This window comes from Podarcis tiliguerta (genome assembly GCF_965153285.1).
Source record: "Podarcis tiliguerta genome assembly, chromosome: 5".
NCBI classification, from domain to species: domain Eukaryota; kingdom Metazoa; phylum Chordata; class Lepidosauria; order Squamata; family Lacertidae; genus Podarcis; species Podarcis tiliguerta.
The window spans coordinates 24,387,243-24,407,251 of NC_139538.1; the positions used below are offsets into that span (position 1 = coordinate 24,387,243).

General features: G+C 43.9%; 1 protein-coding gene and 1 long non-coding RNA gene across 9 annotated transcripts in view; one reads left to right on the forward strand and one right to left on the reverse strand.

Moving 5' to 3' along the window:
- GYG1 (glycogenin 1) overlaps window positions 1-10,821 on the reverse strand; it is a 38,255-nt gene extending 27,434 nt beyond the window's left edge. For 4 of the 8 annotated variants that reach the window (XM_083442899.1, XM_083442898.1, XM_083442897.1 and 1 more), the window contains exons 1-2: window positions 10,690-10,821; window positions 435-570 (exon numbers count right to left, since the gene is read on the reverse strand). In XM_083442899.1, the coding sequence (XP_083299025.1) occupies window positions 435-570; window positions 10,690-10,696 (143 nt within the window). In that variant the 5' untranslated portion in view covers window positions 10,697-10,821. Of the gene's footprint in view, window positions 1-434; window positions 571-4,641; window positions 4,794-10,689 lie in introns of those variants that run through there. The other 4 variants (XM_083442892.1, XM_083442894.1, XM_083442893.1 and 1 more) reach the window with 4 other exon arrangements.
- LOC310678760 overlaps window positions 1-20,009 on the forward strand; it is a 204,263-nt gene that overhangs the window by 71,232 nt on the left and 113,022 nt on the right. The window lies entirely within an intron of this gene.

Consider the following 20,009-nt stretch of genomic DNA (forward strand, 5'->3'; position numbering starts at 1 on the left):
AAATAAAATCAGCCCAAAAAATGCTCCTAAAGAGAGTTCACCTAGTTCAGTTTCCCTCTACAGTAGAACCTCTACTTATGTTCTGCTCTACTTAGGCCAGTTCCAAGTTGCGACTGCAGCAAACACGGAAGTAAACACTGGGTTTGCTGTGATATGCGCGCACACAGAAATGGCCACCATCTGCACATGCACAGAAGCAGCTGCCGCCGTCTGCACATACACAGAAGTGGCTGCCACTGTCTGCACATGTGCAGAAGCAGGCCGCTGCTGAATGCACCTGCGCACAACGGCACTTCTACCAGCAACCCGTTTCACCATAAGGACGGGCCTCCGGAACGGATTGTGGTCGTGAGTAGAGGTTCCACTGTACTTGGCAGAGACTAACCCAAACTTCTTATTTTAGTGGCTTGCATATCGTATGTTATGCACCTTACCTCATGGGATCTGAGACATGGGGAGTGATCAGTACCGTCAACTTCTTTGTTGTTCTGTGGTTTCGCAGTGAGGACCCCAGCACAAGTGCTCCTTTCACATATGAATCGTTTGTGGCTAGTGTCACAAAAGACTGGTCTTAAGGAGAAAAAAGACACATTAAGTCACATTAGTAGCAAGTACTGGAGGAGTTAGGGTTCGTCATATGTTCTTGAGTTCAGCACAAAGGATCTTATTCTCAGACTAACTGAAACCTCCAAATCTCAGGAGCAGCATGTATCCAAATAATGGTTTTTGGATGGCAACAGGGAGGGCTGGTGCCTTCATCCTCCTGCATCAGACTGGCCAAGTGGGAACAGAATATGGGACAGACCCTTGCCTGCTCCAGCAAGGCTTTTAAGTTAACTTTATTTCACATGCATAATGCAAGATGCTTTCATTCCATTAATTTATATACTAATGTTCAGCTTGGACATTTAGGATATGGGAGTTCATGGGACGTATCCTTTACAGTGAGTGGAAGTTAACCCCAGTTTGCCAATAATATTCCTTTAATGTGCTTTATTTTAATTCTTTTGCAACAAATGCACAAATTAACTAGATCCTCCACAGACTTCTAGCAGCTCAGTTTGCAGACTTGTAACTTAGAGTTCTAGTTGTTACAAGCCTTTGTTAAATGTATCTGATTTTTTCATTTACACCATTTGACCACAAATTAGAAAACACGTATTAATCACTAGAGTCGTGCAAGGTGGAATATGTAGAACAATATTCCTACTTATTAAAGGATGAATTCTTATGCTTGAGCATAGCATGATCTTAGTAACTTCGTCCTGTAATAAATCACTGTTCTCTACAGTCTCAGTTGGGCAATACCTGACATTCCATCTTTTAAGCAGCTTTAGCTATTCATCCTCACTCAGTGTTTAATTGCTGTTACAATCTGCACAGTGTGGTGCCAAAGTTTTAAATATTTACATCTTACACAGAGTACGCATAAGGTTCTGGCTGTGGAAGCTGGAATGCTTTGCCTATTAAGCGGGTCCAAATTTCAATTTTTAAACTACTACTGCTACTAGCCATACTGCTTAGAGTTCTCTGTATACCAGCTGAACAATCTATCTTCACTACCTTTACTGTAACAATTTGGGCTGTTGGCAAGTTAAACTAATGGAATATGCAGAAATGGCAAAAATGATGATGAAATTAAGAGGAAGAGACGATAATGAATTTAAGGAAGAATAGAAAAACTGTATTGCATATATAGAGAAGCAATGTACACAGGTTAATACATTAGCAGGGTTTTAAGATTACTTGTAATTTTATTATGAATGGATAATCGGTGATTTAAATATGATACAAACTTAATTATGGACATGCAGTATCTTGATAAATAATAGAACCAAGGAAAGGATTAGAAGGAAGTCAATTTGTTTTGTTTTAATTATATATTTTTGGGTTGTATCCTGTGCTGTCCATGCACAAGTAGAATAGACAATAGCTCACCCTGCAGCCCTCAATACACCCCCCAAAATGTGTTTAAGGGCCCCCAGCCTCCAGCAACAGACTTTGGGGGCACATGGGGGCCTGCACAGAGGTGGAGAAGAAATACAAAGTCCCAGTGGCTGAAATGAAGTCTGCATGTGCAACACTGGGTTTCAATGCATAGCAATGTTTTGAATTGAAATCTTTGCACCTTGTGGCAAACCAGCTTAATTCTGTCTGCAAAAGGGGAACCCTTAAGTCTGCATGATTACTAAGAAACCTGTGTAGCAATTCAGATTGTGTAAGTCACACCAGAATAGCTAATGGAAGACAAACTCTGAGCTGTGCTAATTTTCTTGAATGCATGGTACTTCCTGCTTAAGTAAGGGAGAGCAGTGCAATTGCCTTTATGTATAATAAAGGCATATATAATATTCCATTTAGCTGGATGCAGGCAGACTGATGCAGTCTGGAGGTATTTCAGAGTCTAAAGATCTATAGCTGTGACTTGAGTATTTAAAGCTTTAGAAGCTCTTGCCCATATCAAGTTCTCTGGTTTGCAAATGTTTGGGTTCAGGCCCAGATTTGGAACCGAGTCAGACCTAATGGCAGTCTTTATTCTGAGAGGATGGGTTGAAGGCAAAGGGTTGCAATGGTTTTGTACCAAGCTGGGAGGTAAATTCCAGAGAATAGCATTGGGTGGCTGTTGCTCTGCCAAGTGCCAATCATTCTGTGGGGAGCCACATGGCACTATTTTGTACTCAATGCTTTTCAACACCTATCTGAAACCACCAAGAGGAGCCACCAGGCAATTTGGAGCACTAGGTCATCAATTCAATGATAACACCCAGCTCTACAAAATCTGAAACCAGGTGCAGCCATGGACCATGGTATGGATGCTGTGAGGGACTGGATGAGGGCCAACAAACTGATGCTGAATCCTGGTAAAGTGAGTGGGCTCCATGGGAGAATGGCTTTGGGTCTGGGAACTGAGAAGTATACTTGATCCAGACAGGGTTGTCCTCCCTCTAAAGCAAAATGTGCAAATATGTTTTTGCTGCTAGAATCTAGAATTAAACTAGTTTGCTTTCAGGAAAAAGAGAAACAAACAACCCTTAAGACTAATCAGGCTCAAATTATAAAGAGATACTATTTCCCAGCTGAAGCTTCCCACCAATGAATGGAAATGTTAGATTTAGGCAAGGTCTAATGGATAAGAAATCTGACATCTATGAAAGTGTAATTTTGCTATTGAGCTAAGAGCATTAAGACACAATCTCTCACACTTCAAGTTGCATCAGCTTCAGTGAAGGCGGTTCATACTTTGGTAATCAGCCATAGGCATCATGAATTTCCCAGACCTAGGAGTGCTACATCAAGTCAAATCCTTCAAGGAAACGTAAGCTGAGAATTTTCAATCTAAGCCTAATAGGCTGTATAATGGAGGGCTAATTATGGTTATTAATTACGGTACATAATTTGAATTATAAGTTTTTATAATCAATGTTGTTGCCTCAAATATTTGGCTAGGCTAAAGTTAAATTGTGGTGAAGAGAATTTACCAGTTATGTTTCATATGCATCTAAAAGAGCTATTTTGTGCAGTGCTATGCCTGGAGGCTCAAGTTTAGCCACCTGGAGATTGAGCTATGGTACACTCAATAATAGCACTGGAGTGATTTTTTTACATGTTATTACAAACATGTTTTTAGTTTTATTTCAACAACTTATATACCACCTATAAACCAAGGAATAGAGTGCTGCAGATGATACATGCAACTTTGGCAATGTTTTAAGTGCATGCAGTAGCAGCTGGAGTGCAGGTAGGATGCTTAAACACAGAAATGATAGCCCTTCGTAACTGGTACTGTTTCTCTTGGTAATGCAATTCTTGTCCTTTCAGCTTTAATACCTAGCCAAAGTTTTGTAGCATTACAGCAGGGATGGAGAGCCTGCGGTGCTCCAGATGTTACTAGACTCAAACTCCCATTCCCACCCCTGACCATTGGCCATGCTGGAAAAGGCTGGTGGGAGTTGGAGTCCAAGAACTTCTGAAGGACAGCAGGTTCTTCATTCCTACCCCAGGCACTCATGACTGACCTACTGCCACTGCTAACAGTCCCACCTGTTCTTGAGCATGAGCTCAATCTGCAAGTTGCCCATATTTATCCTGGCTGCTAGAAAAATCAAGTAACGCTACATCCATGGTTGTTAAGTTCATGCAAGGCTCAGTGTCATCTGGCCTCAAAAACCCATGTTAAGGAAGAAAACAGCTTTAACCCGTATGCCAGTTATCAACCAGCTACTGCCCTGACTTCAACTTTCTCAGTTGGAGAATAATTAAAGGCTGTGGCCAGCAAGTGTCTGTAAGCACACCTAGATAATGTTCTTGAGCTACTGCAAATCTGAGCTCAAGTTCAGCACATACATCATTTGTGGTTTTGATTATAGTGGTACCTCTGGATGCGAACGGGATCTGTTCCGGAGCCCCGTTCACATCCAGAAGCGAACACAACCCACGTCCACGCATCTGCGCATGCCGCGATTCGCCGCTTCTGCGCATTACATCATTTTGACCAGCTGCACATGTGCGAGCAGCGAAACCCGGAAGTAATGTGCTCCGTTACTTCCGGGTCGCCACAGCACGCAACCCGAAAATACTTATCCTGAAGCTACTTCAACCTGAGGTATGACTGTACTGAATTCTTCCTAAGTGCAATTGTACACTCATTCCTTCTGTGAAGAGTTTTCTGTAGCCTTTGGTACTGTTGTTTGGAAGGTATTGACAATGTAACTACTTCGAGTAGCTCTGCTTGTTCCTGAGATGTCATGATTAAGTTAGCTGCTCATCACAATCCTAGGACCGTCACACAAAGTTAATCAAGTCTTCTCTCTCCTTTGCTATTTGGGAGGGGGCTTCTAAGCAAAACATACACAAAGCTGATGGACTGGATAATAAAGGTACAAGTCCAGAAATCTTGAGTCTTAGTAGCCAAGCCAAACCATGGCTTAGCTCCAGCTACTGAAGCAGCAGCGCCAGGGAAGCAGTGAAGTGGATGTAATCTTCTTTCTGGGTACCAGCACACTGGCTCATTCATGGTAATTCATTGTTTAGCTTACCATGATGTGCAAAAACACACCAGGATCTTTGGTCACAATGGCAGACAGTTGAAGGCCAGCCAACCAAAGCTCATGATGGCTCTATGACAAGAGGAGGAAACACTAGGACATCATCAGTGATGCATTTCATGATCCCCTCATCACCAGGCTTGCAAGAATGCTCCTGGATTCTTGCTCCTGTTGTGCCTGGAATTCTAAGTTGCATCAATAGGTAGGATCACCTGTCAGTAATTCTGGGCATGGCAAAGATGCACCTGAAGCAGGCAGGTTAGATGGGGCGGGGGAGGCAACAGCAGAACAGAAGCAGAGGCTGCTCTCCTGTTTTGTTCAAGTTGGAGAACTCATGTTTAATTAGGGTTTTAATGGGGTTTCACTATTCTACACCAGTATATTTAAGCCATAACATGTATGTTAAAAAATGGTCACTTGTCTTGGGTTGCAAAATGTGCAAACTTACCATTTTCATCTTGCAGCTGCAGGCAAATATCTTCAGAAATGAACTATCAAATCAAGGATTATTGGGAAACATTGGTCTCAGAACAGCCCTTATAGGGTGGCATTGCTTCGTAGATGTAGAATGCATGCATTTCTAAAGCCAAGCCACTGTGGGAAAAGTAGACTACAAAAATGTCCATGGTGTGACCACTTGACATAACATGCTTGAACAGGCCACACAGGATGCTCAGCTTTTAATGCATCTTTCCTTCAAGTAACCACACCCTGCTTGCATACATATTAGCTGCTTTTCAAGCAATGATGCACCTTTAATCTAGAATGTGAATTGTCAAGTGTGTGTGCATGTCTTTTGCCATCAACACATGTAACTCAAACCTCAGGCTTACTAAACTATGGGGTAATTTCGAAACTTGCTACACAACAGAAAAGAAGTTACAAACACCTGATGGGGGTATATATAATATGGCCCTGTTTCACTACATTGCATTCTGAACTGCAGCCATTATATCCTCCAGAGTGCCTCTGACCAGGTATAGAACAAAGAGATTGCGAACCATGTTATTTGTTAGCGTTATTCCACATTCAACCATCTGTATTCTTTCGGGAAACTAAACTGAGGTGTTTCTGCTCGGGCTATGCTTCCCAGAAATACATGTGAGTAACACGAAGAGACAAGATTCAGAGGTGTGTCTCTACCAGTCCAAGATGAATATGCTTAAGGGCAGGAAACAATACTGTCAAAAACATATCAAGCAGTGCTTATAATTCCTGACTCTTAACATGCCTAAAGCTTGAGTTTTGGAACTGAATAAATCTTGCTGTACATCTATAAGGTGGTTGCGTGTGTCAATTAAAACTATACCTGTGTCATGGCAGGAATGTGTTTTCCCATAAAATGCTATTAGAAAAATGCTTTTGTATATATATCTGGTAAGGTTTATGCTTCAGTAGGCTGTTGACCATTCATATTATTACAGATGTATAAAAACAAAATCCCCATTGATTCCAAGGTCTTCAGGCAGGCTATATTATGAAGGGCTACATATAACTATCAGACTGTTATGGCAAGGAAAGCCTCACACCTCAGGTTCATATGATAAATTCAAATGGAGTAGTCAATCAAGACTACAGCTGCTGAATGAGAATAGCTGGGATCTGAATTGACAGTGACTAATCAGAAAATGTCTCGAGGTCATGGTGGGCAACTCAATCAAAACAACTTTCTGTGCAGCAATGTGGAAAAAGAAATTCCATGCTGGAGATTATTTCCAGTCCCTTTCCTAAAAGGAATTGAGACTGTTGTAATGCTTTGCATGTGCATCTGTGGCATAGTCACATTTGGATTATTCAGTGCATTTCCAATAGCTCCATCTCAGTAAAAAAAAAAGGGGGGGGTAACCTTAGAACTGGAAGGTTTACAAAAAGCCATCTAGATGAACAGAGGGTCAGAAATAACTCCATGATGAAATGCAAAAGATTTAGGAATTCTTAGGGTGTGTTGTTGTTGTTTTAAAGTGACCAAGGAGAACCACTAGATACTTACATAATTGCATGGTATGGAAAAAGTAGCTGTCAAAGGTACTGGCACTCAAGGTCACTTAGCCACACAGACTGCAGTAGGTTTAATAGAGGCAAAAGGAAGTACCGATATAACTTAGGGATGAGGAACCTGAGGTCCTCCAGATGTTGTTGGGACTCCAAGCTAATCAGCCCTAGCCAACATGGTTGAAGGTCATGGATGAAGGAGATGTGGTCCAACAATACTTGGAGAGCAACAACTTCTCCATCTCTGATTTATGGATTTGCTATCGTAACATATGGTAATGGTCAATAACTTACGATGGCTTTAACAAGGGGTGAGATAAATTCAGGAGAGGATGGCAGTTTAATGACTAAAAGGGACATCCTTATTCAGCAGCTGTATACTACTGAATTCCAGCTGCTGGAAGAAAAATGCTGTTGTTTTCATGCTCTTCTCAGCTTCGAGAAGGCATCAAGCTCAGTACTATGGAAAGCAGGATGCTGTATCCTTGACAGAGTCGTCTTATATTTCTGAATTGGGCATCCCTACCAAACCCTGTCAGACTCCTTATAAATTACTTGAAGGAGCCATTGTCCAATAGCTTCTTCAAATTACACAGATCTAAAGCAGCTTTGCTGCCAGTTCTGTCCTTTCCAACCCAGAAAGATTTTCTCTAAGAAGAAAACTTGCTAAAATCACCATCTTCCTATCTGAGGAGATATGGTTTCAACTGATTGTTGAAAGGCAGCCCTGTATAGAGAAGCTTTTAAACGTTTTTATATATGCTGGAGGCCGCCCAGAGTGGCTGGGGCAACCCAGTCAGTTGGGTGGAGTACAAATATTATTATTATTATTATTATTATTATTATTATTATTAACAAGCTCATCAATACATACATATAAGAAAACATGGAATAGAATACTCCTCCATGAAATTCAAGGTTCATGGCATCATATATAAGCTACTTACAATTATAACTCTTATTAGGGTAGTGAGCTTAAAAAAGAAAGCAATTTTCCATAAATGGCAACAAGTTTGAGGAAGATGGGTAGAAGCAGAAAGGCCATACTTAGGGTCATGTTTTGCTTATAAAAGGAAAGGTAGCTTTGTTTTGCGCATAAGAACTGGGCAATACATTTATTAAGACCAACCAAAATGTCACCAGTGACAAAATTGCAGTATGCTTTTGAGTTCAAGTTCTCTTTACTAGGTTACACAAAGCAAGTCATTGGGGAGACAAGGAAAAACAAAAGTACAAAGAACCAGGCTAAAAGAATGCTGCAGTCTTGAGGTCTGTCTGCATATTCACTTTCAAGACAGAGGACATTGCAGACTGAGTAAGTCACTCCCAGGTGTTAGGATTTCAACCTAACCCATGGGCGGATTTACATTTGACAGGATGCTGTGGTCCCAAGACACACAGAGGAAATGCACACACACTTCACTTTTCCAAGGGAATCTGGATTTAGTCAGATTTAGTAGACCCCCTGGATTTAGTCAGATTTAGTAGACCCCATCCAAGCTCTGAAAAGCACAAAGAGCTTAAAGAGGAAACCACATCAGTGATTCTTGTCTTAGACACTTAGCAGTATCAGTTGCTTTCCCCATTTTAAGAACTGTCCCCTAAGTGGTATGAACCTCTACAATCAGTACATTCAGATAAAACTGCATTATCTGCCCATCCATCACAACAATTTTTATGTGAAGTGACAGAAGTGATTCCTCTTCCCTCTCAACGTCATCTGGGGCAGAGCAGTGGCAGCGGCAGCAGCAATAGTTTTATAAGAACCATGGCTGTGAAGTCTCAAAACCAGGAGCCCATGGCAGAATGAACCTACATGTGACCCTTCAGCAGCTAAACTTTAGTGCGTGCACACATATCTACACAAGAACGTCTTCCATTGTGTTTCTCCTCTGAAGGAGGAATTAGCTCTGCCATCCCTGAGGCAACCACAGGAAGCATAGAAGGGATGGTTTGCGGTTGAGCACTAGCAGAGTCCAGGAAATAAAATAATCCAAAATCATGCTGGAATTGGATGAGCATCAGTGGTTGCCATAGAGGACACGTGGAATTAGTATTCTGTATAAAATGGACCTATAATTTATATGCATTCTGAAAAGATATATGCTACATTTTATATTCGGAGGGAGCGTATGTAATTGGATATTGGTATACAATCAAAGTAAATGGGGTGGGAAGAGGCAACTGTCTTTTCCACAAGGGCCCATAATGGAAGTACCCTGGTTAGCATCTGCCTATAGTTGTCTGGAGGTGGTTATTGCATGTAGGAAGAGATCACATTGACCTAATATTTACCTGCAGCTGCAGGTTCCTACTCAACTCATGTTGGGCTCCACTGCCATGTGATAGGGACCAACTCTTCTAATATTCAGGTAAATTAAGCTGCTATGCATGTTCCAAGTCATTATCAATTTGGGGGGGGGGGGGCCTTAAAAAAAACCCAAACAGGCCACAGATTGAAAGATACAGGAACAGTTGCAACGCAGGTTTTAAGGACAGGGAGTTACAAGAGCCATTGATTGCATTCGCAAGTATCCAGTACAGTGGTACCTCGGGTTAAGTACTTAATTCGTTCCGGAGGTCCGTACTTAACCTGAAACTGTTCTTAACCTGAAGCACCACTTTAGCTAATGGGACCTCCTCCTGCTGCCCCGCCGCTGGAGCCCGATTTCTGTTCTCATCCTGAAGCAAATTTCTTAACCTGAAGCACTGTTTCTGGGTTATCGGAGTCTGTAACCTGAAGCGTATGTAACCCAAGGTACCACTGTAGTAGATCCCTCTGTTTTAAAAGTGCAGCAAGCTTTCGGGTTACACAAAAGCTTCCAGGTTACACAAGTGAAGAAGCTTTCAACTCGCTAGCACCTGATCCAGACAGACATCTGACCCGTTTGGGGATCATTCTGGCTAGTTAACAGCATCAGTTGCAACCCGAGACAGATACCAATAGGTTTCAACGGTAAGCAGGACAAGAGAAAGTAATGTTAGGCAGCAGGCCCGCTCTGTGGCAAAGGAAGTCTGTGTGTATGTTGTTGTTTGGGGGGGGGGGTGCAAACAAACAAGGAGGTTCTCTCTCTCCCCCCCCCCCCTCCTTCGAATGAGCAAGAAAAGGACGAGGGAAGCCAGTATCACCTGCTAATTAGAGCGGGGGTGGAGAGATGATTAAGAGGAATCAATTTTCCACATGGTGACCTTTACCATTCAGAGCCCACCAGCCACTGCAGGGGCGAGAGGGGGGAGGGCGTCCAGAACAAGGGAGGGCAAAGCGTCCGCAGGCATTCGAGCCCCCCTACCTCACGCGCCAGCCCCGTTCACGAGCCAGCCTAAAAATAGGAGCCGCCATGACCAAAAGGGAGCAGCTGGGGTCTCCCCGGACAGTGCGAGCGAGCGCGCGCGCTGACTGGGCCGCCAAGCGCCGCTTGCGCTTCCCAGTGAAGGAGCCCTCCCGGCTCGGGCAGCGCGCACAACGCGGAAGAGGCTGGCGCTGCTCGTCAGGCACCCTGGGCTGGAAGGGAACGCCTGGCCCGAGGCGACGGGGCGCGGAAAGCCCCCGGGCAGGAAGCCCAGGCAGCCGCGAGAGCCTCCCCCCGGGGCTGACGGCGCGGAAGCAGGAGGAAGGAAGCGCCTCGAGCCCGTTCCAGGGCAAGAGCCTTACCTGCCATGGCGCTCCAGTCCAGAGACCCGCTTCGCAGATACGGCTGCTACAACTACTTTCGCTCTCTGTCGCCAGCCCCACGCCTTATATGCGGGCAGGCGGGGCCCGGCAGGAGAGGCGGGGCTTCAAGGGATGACCAAAACGGGAACGGCCACAGAGGGGCGGGGGCAGGAGGAGGGAGCGTGCGTGCGTGACGTGGACGGAATGGTCCTCGGAAGCGCGCAACCTTCAAAATCTGACGGGCGCGCTCCTGTCTCTCGCGGAGGAAGCCGGGCAGATGTTCGTCAGGTGAAGCGTCTCCTCGCTCAGGCAGAACTGTAGCGCGAGAAGCTCTTCGCCTGTCTAGCGTCAGCCTTATTTTATTTTATTTTATTTTATTTTATTTTATTTTATTTTATTTTATATTTTTTGGAGTACCCTGCTAAAAACAAACGCTTGAGGCAGACCCATAGCTACGGGGGTGGGGGCTAGCCAGATTTTTTTTGGCTCCGGGTGAAGCTTATACAAACATTTTATCTTACAATAGTAGAGGATTCTTGGACCAATTATTCAGGACAATGGCTTCTGTTATTACATTGCTGATTAGATATGGGAAATCAGCCACATATTCAGGGATTTGGCTTCAATTCCCCCCCCCCCCCCATTATTATGGGCTGGTAGCCCAGACTGGGCCTACTGGCTATTCTGGCCTGTGTGAAATGCACCAATTCTCCCAGTGTTGTGTGGAACAAGAGCAAGGAAGTTTCAGATCGCTGCTCAGCCATGAATCTCACTGAGTAACCTGTATCATTCAGCCTACCCTACCACGTAAGGTGGTTATAAAAGGGCAGAAAGAAGAACGCATGCCACCTAGGCGGCTGCATCCACTTTGGTATTCCCTCCCCAGAGAAGCTGGACTGGCAGCAGACACCTTCTGCCAGCGGGTGAAGACTCTTTTATTCCAACAGGCGTTTGGCAACTGTTTTCTCAAGAAGAAGGCTTTTAATCCTGCCGTGGTGTTTTTAACACTCTGTATTGTGGTTTTTTAGTTCTGTTTTAATTCTGTTGTCCTTTAATTGCTTTTTAATTATCTTTTATATGCTTTTTGTATTTTATCCGTGTTGTTTTAATTTGTGTAAAAGACACCTTAAGTCCTGGTCTGGGGGAAAAGGTGTGGCATAAATAAATATAATGACATTACTACTACTATTGTTGTTGTTTAGTCGTTTAGTCGTGTCCGACTCTTCGTGACCCCATGGACCAGAGCACGCCAGGCACTTCTGCCTTCCACTGCCTCCCGCAGTTTGGTCAGACTCATGCTTGCAGCTTCGAAGACACTATCCAACCATCTCGTCCTCTGTCATCCCCTTCTCCTTGTGCCCTCCATCTTTCCCAACATCAGGGTCTTTTCCAGGGAGTCTTCTCTTCTCATGAGGTGGCCAAAGTATTGGAGCCTCAGCTTCACAATCTGTCCTTCCAGTGAGCACTCAGGGCTGATTTCCTTAAGAATGGATAGGTTTGATCTTCTTGCAGTCCATGGGACTCTCAAGAGTCTCCTCCAGCACCATAATTCAAAAGCATCAATTCTTCGGCGATCAGCCTTCTTTATGGTCCAGCTCTTACTACTACTACTACTACTACTAAAATAATAAATCAATACCATTGTCACTTTTTAATGGAAACAGCCTCCTCTCAGTTTGTCATGGCCAGAGGTGGTGATGGGGAAACAGCTATTGCATGAGAAGCAGAACTCCCTTGGGTGCGTAGAATTAGTTGCATGGACCTTTGGATCATGGCCAATGTTCATTGGCTCCAAGAATTCATCGTTCCAATGCATAGGCTAATGCATTGATCTCATCCGACGTAAAGAGCCTGACAAGGACACACCCAGAATTTGAGAACATCTATTTCCATTAAGATGAGCTTAATGGAATGTACGTTCTTCTTGCTGGTCTGCCGGAAGAGGTCAGGCAGTGTGTGGGAAACTATCCTGTTTTGTATGTGATATTAATGGAGTTTCCAGAGGATTAATCTGTGTTGCAGCAAATACAACAAAAGGTCTTGTGGCACTTTAAACCCCAATACATTTTGTATGGCATGAGCTTCTTTGGATAAAATTCGGATACATAGAATTTTGTAGTCCAGGGGTAGAGCATCTGCTTTACATGCAGAGGGTCAATCCTAAATTCAGTCCCTGGCATCTTCAGGTAGAGCTGAGAGAGACCCCTGTCTGAAATCCTGGAGAGCTGCTGTCACTCAGGGTAGGCAATACTAAGGCAGATGGACCAATAGTCTGAGTATAAGGCAGCTTCTGTGTAGGTGTATGCACCTGGAACTGTTAGCGATGAGGGCAGATGAAAACGAAGTGCCAAAAGCACAGTTGGTGACAATTGAATTTGTTCTGTTTTTAATATCAAATTATAAATTGTTGCAATCCACCTTGGGCCTGATGGTGAAGGGTGGGGCATTAAACTGAAGTAACAACAGCAGCAACCTGAATGTATTTAGAATCTGCATGGCGACCCTTCACAAAAGCAGAGATTGCCGCCAACACGATCAGTTTAGGAATACTGAATTGATTAACACCTGTGGTGGTGGGGCAGGAAACTACTCTCTGTGTTCAGGCTCAAACGGATAGAATTGAACTTGCTGATTAGTTGTAACCCAGCAGTTTCAAATCAGAGTCTCCCTATAAAATTCCTTTGCTCTAGGTGGCTTTGTAGCAGAGAGTTGGAAATGAAGCAACTGAGTAGATTAAAATGGGACAAGGTTCTCAAAAGCAGAGGGAAAGCGACCCAATACTACAGCTTCTGTGGGTTCATCTAGTAGGCGGAGTCACACAATGAGAAGTATATATGAAGTGATCCTGGAGACAGCCTACAGCAGGGGTAGGCAACCTAAGGCCCAGGGGCCAGATGCAGCCCAACCGCCTTCTAAATCCGGCCTGTCCTTTTATTAAAAATGCATCTCTGGGTTATTGGTGGGGCATAGGAATTCATTCATTCCCCCCCCCAAAAAAATATAGTCTGGCCCCCCACATGGTCTGAGGGATGGTGGACTGGTCCACAGCTGAAAAAGGTTGCTGACCCCTGGCCTACAGGATAGCTCAGTCAGCAGAGCATGAGAGACTCTTAATCTCAGGGTTGCGGGTTCAAGGGTTGGCCCACATTGGGCCAAAATATTCCTGCATTGCAGGGGGTTGGACTAGATGACTCTTGGGGATCCAACCATGTCATTCTAGGATACAATGAACACATTTTTCTCTGGGTCACGCAGTAAATGTAGCTCAGCTGGTTTCCCTTTTTGATTCCTTAAAAGATATGTGGGCTGATCCTTCACTCTGTCTACTGCTTCTGTTACTTATGAAAAGAGATCATTGAATACATGCTTAAGGTTGAGTTCTGCACAGAATAGGCTTGTGTGAGGGCAACTGTTAATCATAGTCCATGACTGGGAAGCAGAGGAATCCTTGTTGTCACCACTGCAGCCCTGGCGTAGTAGCGTAAATGAGAGCCTGTTACACAACCTGCTTTTATATTCTGGCTGACATAAACCTTCCCAGTGTTCTGACTTTATGATCTAAAAGTAAACAGAACACTGAAAAACATATGGGAGGTGGAGGTGGCCCCAGAGGGAAGATAGGGAAGCAAAGGTTTCTTTCCTAAATCAGACTGGTGACTTGAATGGGATTTTTAGCATTTCTGTTTTGGAAGCAACTTCCTAGCATATTAACTTTTACAGCTTTCAAACAGCAATGCTAAATATTTTCAGTATTGTGTCTTCCTCGCTGTAAATACCCTTTCCATTATTGTTCCTATTTTTTTCTTTATTATTTTAATAGGCTTGAATTCCCATCTTGCCTCAGTCTCGAACATTCGTTCTTTCAGCATACAAAAGCTCACGGTCCATATCTAGATCCCTTTGGGAATTATGCAAAATTATGCAAAAAGTGTGAATTAAGTTAAGAAACACACAGTTGTTTCTGAAATGCCTCTTCCCTAAGAATCATCATCATGGATTAGACATAGCACCAAGGATTTGCAAACAGCATCTAGGGTGTTGTTGTTGTTTTTACTTTGCACAAGACATGAAAATTATTACAATATTTCATAGTGAAGACTTTGCAGCATTTACAGTTGCTCATGTTTAAATTTGCAACATCTGAAGTCCCCAAATATAGGCTGACAACTCATGCGATGAAAAGCTTGTCAAAGCTAAGCAGGTTTGAGCCTGCTTTGAGTCTGCTGGGTAGCCATCTGGAAGTTACACGCCTGGGTTCCATGGTGGGAAAAAGGCAGGTACTTAATGGAAGGAAGGAAAATAAATCAGCATTTCAGATTTTTCACCTCTTATTTCGTGGCTAAGCTATAAAAAATGCTGGACAGTATCTTCCCCTCCACCCAGCCCCAACGCCATTTTGTCAATAAAAATTGTAGCCCTTGCTGCTGTTTGCCCCATTAAACAAAACATTATAACTGGTGTGATGCCAGTTCTAAGATCTGCAGTGATGTGCACATACAAGGTCTGTATGTGATTCTTTTCCTACATTAACCACTAGGTTCTTTCATGCTACAACAACATCTTTGAGGATACTTGAGGAGCCCTATCCAGGTACTGAGCAGATGCAAATCTGCTTAGTTTCATCAAGGCTGTTGCATCAAACACCTCCATAGCATGTTAGCTCACCTGCATGTAGCTGGGTTCTTTTCAGAAAAAGGTAGATCTTAATTTAAATCACGACTGAGGCATAAGGCCTGGTTTTGGTGCATGAACGCTGTGCATATCAATCTCAGCCGAAAGTGCCTTTGTTTTAAATCTTCAGTTGTGATTCCCCCCCACCCATCAACACGAAACCATCATTCAGAGGTCACTCCTCTGCTCACACAAATGCAACACAGAAAAGTGACAATTATAGTGGCAGATTCCTCCCTGCTGCAAGCTAACATCCTGAAAGATAGGAACCTCCACCTTAGTAGAAACAGATGATATTATTATCAAGGAGTCGGGGGGGGGGGGCAGATGCAAGAGGCAGCTGGGCTCCTGCACCTTTAAAAATTGTGTAGAGGGGGGAATTTCAACAGCTGCAGATTGTATGACAAGCCACACCTGGTCAAACACACGCTACACAACTATTAAAGGTGCTGGACTTTTGCATTTGGCCACCCTAGTAGAGAACAGGAGGTGACATGATTGAGACATCATTTGCATGCTCAAATCCCATTCAGAGGCTTTTCAAGTTTTTATATTGTTTCAAAAGTCAGAGATGGCCAAATGTCAGAGATGTCAGAGATGGCTACAGAAATGATACCTCTGTCACAAGTCACAACAGCTTCAATTCTCTTAAACGTGATGGCCTGTCTCCAGGCTTAAGCACATATATGTTCAGTTTCTGTTAATTGATTCTCATGGAAACTTACAGATTCTGGCTTCACACAATTAACTCAAGGCAGTGTCAATTTACTCTTGGCAGAAAGCCAAGGTCTGCTTGACCTAGAAACTACTTACTCTGATTGGTTAACGACCAGCACTCAACTCTGTTATCTGGGAATGCTAGCACAGTTCGGTGTGTTAGGAGTAGGAGTGCTGTGTATGGTTAAGAGAGAGAGAGAGAAAGAAAGGATTTATTTTGCTTTGTTTTTATATGCAGAAACTCTGCTGGTTTCTTTTCCCTTTTTAATAAATCCTGTAAATAGTTATTCTGAGTCTAGCTGACTAGTCATTTCCACCTCAACTAGCTTCTTTGCTGTGCAGGAAAACTCTGCTACGTTTGGGCTAAAGCCATTAGAGCTATGCCTGACACTTCAAAGTTCCATGAGGTTATGGGTATTGTGCTGCCAGCCTGAGTTGTGGTGGTGTCAGCATCAACGGTATTGGTTCCAGTAGTTCCAGAAGTTGTTGTTCCTGTTGGTGCAGCAGATGGACATTGGCTGGTTCCTGACTGTTGTGAGCTGGTGACTCAGTGGACACAAGGACAACAGACGCAGCTTGTGAATGCTGGTTGCTGTGGTTCCTGTTTTCTCTCTCGGTGGTCGTGAGTAGCTGGTTCCGGGTTCCAGGGACATCGCTCTCAAGATGGCCTCACAACCAGTTCAGATGGCTTTTGAGCGTCTGAATGACTCCAATTACTTGCTGTGGTCGGAACGCATGCAGGCAGTGCTGCAGAGGGATCGTCTCTGGCAAGTGGTGAGTAAGTTTCCTGCGAAGCCTGATGATGAAGACCTCGATAAAGATCAAAGAGCAAGGGCCACAATTGTCTTGGGGCTGGAAGATTCCCAGTTGCCGTATGTGAGGGGAATCAAGACAGCTAGAGGTGTGTGGCAAGCACTTAAAGAACTCCATGTGCGTGAGACAGCGGTTTCCAAGCTGTTCATTCGCAAGGCATTGTACAAGGCAATGTTACAGCCTGGGGTTACAATGCAGGAACACCTACACAGTTTACAGTTAAAGTTTGTTGCGCTACAGGAAAGAGACTGTGCGTTAGACCAGCAGGAGAAGGTGGCTATTATTTTGAGTTCTCTCCCGGAAAGCTGGGATAATTTAGTTTTGTCTCTAGAAGGTTTACAGGAGCGTGACTTATCAGTCAGCTATGTTACTGGGCGTTTGATTGAAGAATGGCAGAAGAGGCAAGAAAGGTCGTTTGCTGCAGAGGCTTCTACAGGCGGGCGGTTTGGAAGGAGTTCTCATGCCGTGCCAGAGGTGACGCAAAAGCAGCGTACCGGTGAGGAGTCAGCGTTTGCTGTTAGGCGTTGTTTCCGATGTGGGTCTTCAGCGCATCTAAAACGACAATGTCCAGAGTTGGTCAAGTCTCAGTGGCCGGTGCAGGAGCAGAGACGAGATCAGCAGCAGCAGCAGCGTAAAAAGAAATTCTTCAAACGAAAACAGTCGGCTCAGCTGGTGACCGCAGAGGTCAAGATTGCTGATGAGAAACAAGCTGTCTGGGTGGTCGATTCGGGAGCGTCTCGGCACATCGTAAATTCAGATGAATTGTTTGTTTCCAAGAACTCAGCACAGCGCAGCCAGGTGGCTCTAGCAGACGGAAGTACTTCCGAAGTGATTTCGGGGGGTGTAGTTTTTGTTCCTTGTCTTCGTGAATGCCTGCAAAATGTACTTTGTGTACCTTCATTAAGGAACAATCTGATGTCTGTAGATTGTTTGCTAAAAGCTGGGTTTAAAGTGTATTTTGAAGGAGACAGTTGCATTATTAAGAAGGCTGGTGAGATTTTAGGCACTGCTAAGTCAGAGGGAGGCTTGTTTTGGCTTAAAGCAGGATCTCAAGTTGCAGCAGTAGTCAGTAAATCTCAGCCTGCAGTGAATAACAAAGCTATACATGACAACTGTGTGCACTTATTGCATAGGAAAATGGGGCATGCTGGCTGGAAAAGTGTACTAAAAATGTCTGAATTGGCTGATGGGGGTGATTTAAAGAGTTGTAACAAGTACCTTGATTGTAATGTTTGTAAAAAGGTTAAAACCCACAGAGTCTCTTACCCCAGAAGTGACAGAGTTAGTGAGTCACCGCTACAGCTGGTTCACATGGACGTAATTGGTCCATTTCCTGTAAGCAGGGGTGGATCGCGTTTTTCATTAACAATTGTGGATGACGCCACGCGTTACTCTTGGGTTTTTCCCATGAAGAATAAGGGTGATGTGTTCACTAAGTTTAAAGGCTGGGTGGCATCTGTGGAAAGATTTCTGTCCACTAAACTCAAAAGGATTCAGACGGACAGGGGTGGCGAATTTATGTCAAATGCTTTTAGAGATTGGTTACAAAAGCGTGGCATTGGGCATAGAAAAACGAATGTTTTTTCCCCAGAGGAGAATGGCGTTGCAGAGCGAAAACATAGATCTTTACAAGATATGATGTTTGCCATGCTTGAGGATGCTGATTTGCCCATGTCTTATTGGGGGGAGAGCATGCTCACCGCGTGTTATCTCCAAAATAGGCTCTTCCATCAAACAATAGGTACAACTCCGTACTTTAAATTGTTTCACAAAAAACCCAAAATTGACCATTTGCATGTGTTTGGATCAAAAGCCTGGGTATTAATTCCAAAACAAATGAGAAAGAAGGGAGATCCTAAGACCAAACAGTTAGTGTTTGTGGGTTACCAGGAGCTGGGAAAAGGTTTCCGCTTTGCTGAAGGGACAAATGGCATTGTGATCTCCAGGAATGCCAGTTTTTGTGAACATAGTGGCTGGGAGAGACTACATGCCAATACTGAGGTTTGGTTTGAACCTTCTCAGGAGCTTCATGACTCTGAAGGTAAACGTAGAGAATCAGAGTCTGAGGGGGAGGAAAGTTCAGATAAGAGCTCTCAAGAAAGTGAAATTAGCCAGAGACCAGTTGCTAAGCAACAAAAGAGAGGTCGTAGTTCTGAGGAGGAAAGTGGGTCAGAAGAAAAATTTTCTCCCAGAAGATCTAAAAGACAAAACAAAGGAGTGCCTCCGGTGCGTTTTTCTCCGGATACTGCAAATGTGTTTAGCGTAATTGCAGAGCCCAAGAGTTTCCAGGAGGTGTTAAAGTTACCAAAAGAGGAGGCAGAGCTCTGGAAACAGGCAATGGAGGAAGAGATGTCCTCTCTGAATGAGCACAAGGTCTTTACACCAGTAGCAGCGCCTGAGGGGGCAAAGATTGTAGGCTGCAGGTGGGTGTACAAACTTAAACCTCTGGTGACAGGAAAGTACAAATACAAAGCTCGTTTAGTGGCTCAAGGATACTCTCAGAGGCCTGGAAAAGATTATGACGAGACTTTTTCCCCTACTGCTAAGGCAGAAAGTGTAAGGCTGATTCTAACACTTGGAGCAAAGAGAAAACTCCTGTTAAACCATTTTGATATCCAGACTGCATATTTACATGCATCAATATCAGAAGACCTGTATCTAGCCGAACCGCCTGGTTATGAGACAGGTTCCAATAGAGTGTTGAAATTAAACAAAGCTCTATATGGTCTCAAACAGGCTGCAAGATCTTGGAACAAATGTTTCCATGAGGCTTTAGTGTCATTTGGTTTCAAGCAGAGTACAGCTGACAATTGCGTTTATGTACGTGGTACAGGCAGTGATCAAGAGTTTTGTCTGATTTATGTAGATGATGTATTGTATGCTTGCAAAACTGATAAACAAACTAAAAGGTTTGCCAAGCAATTGTCCAGTAAGTTCAAAATGAAAGACTTAGGCCCGGTTAGGACATATCTAGGGTTGGAAGTGTGCTGGGCCCAAGATGGCAGCTGCCTAATTAGTCAGCAGAACAAAGTTAAACAACTACTGACTACATACAGGATGCAGGATTGCAAAGGGGCAGTGGTGCCTATGGATCCAGGTTTCATAAAAACACTTCATAC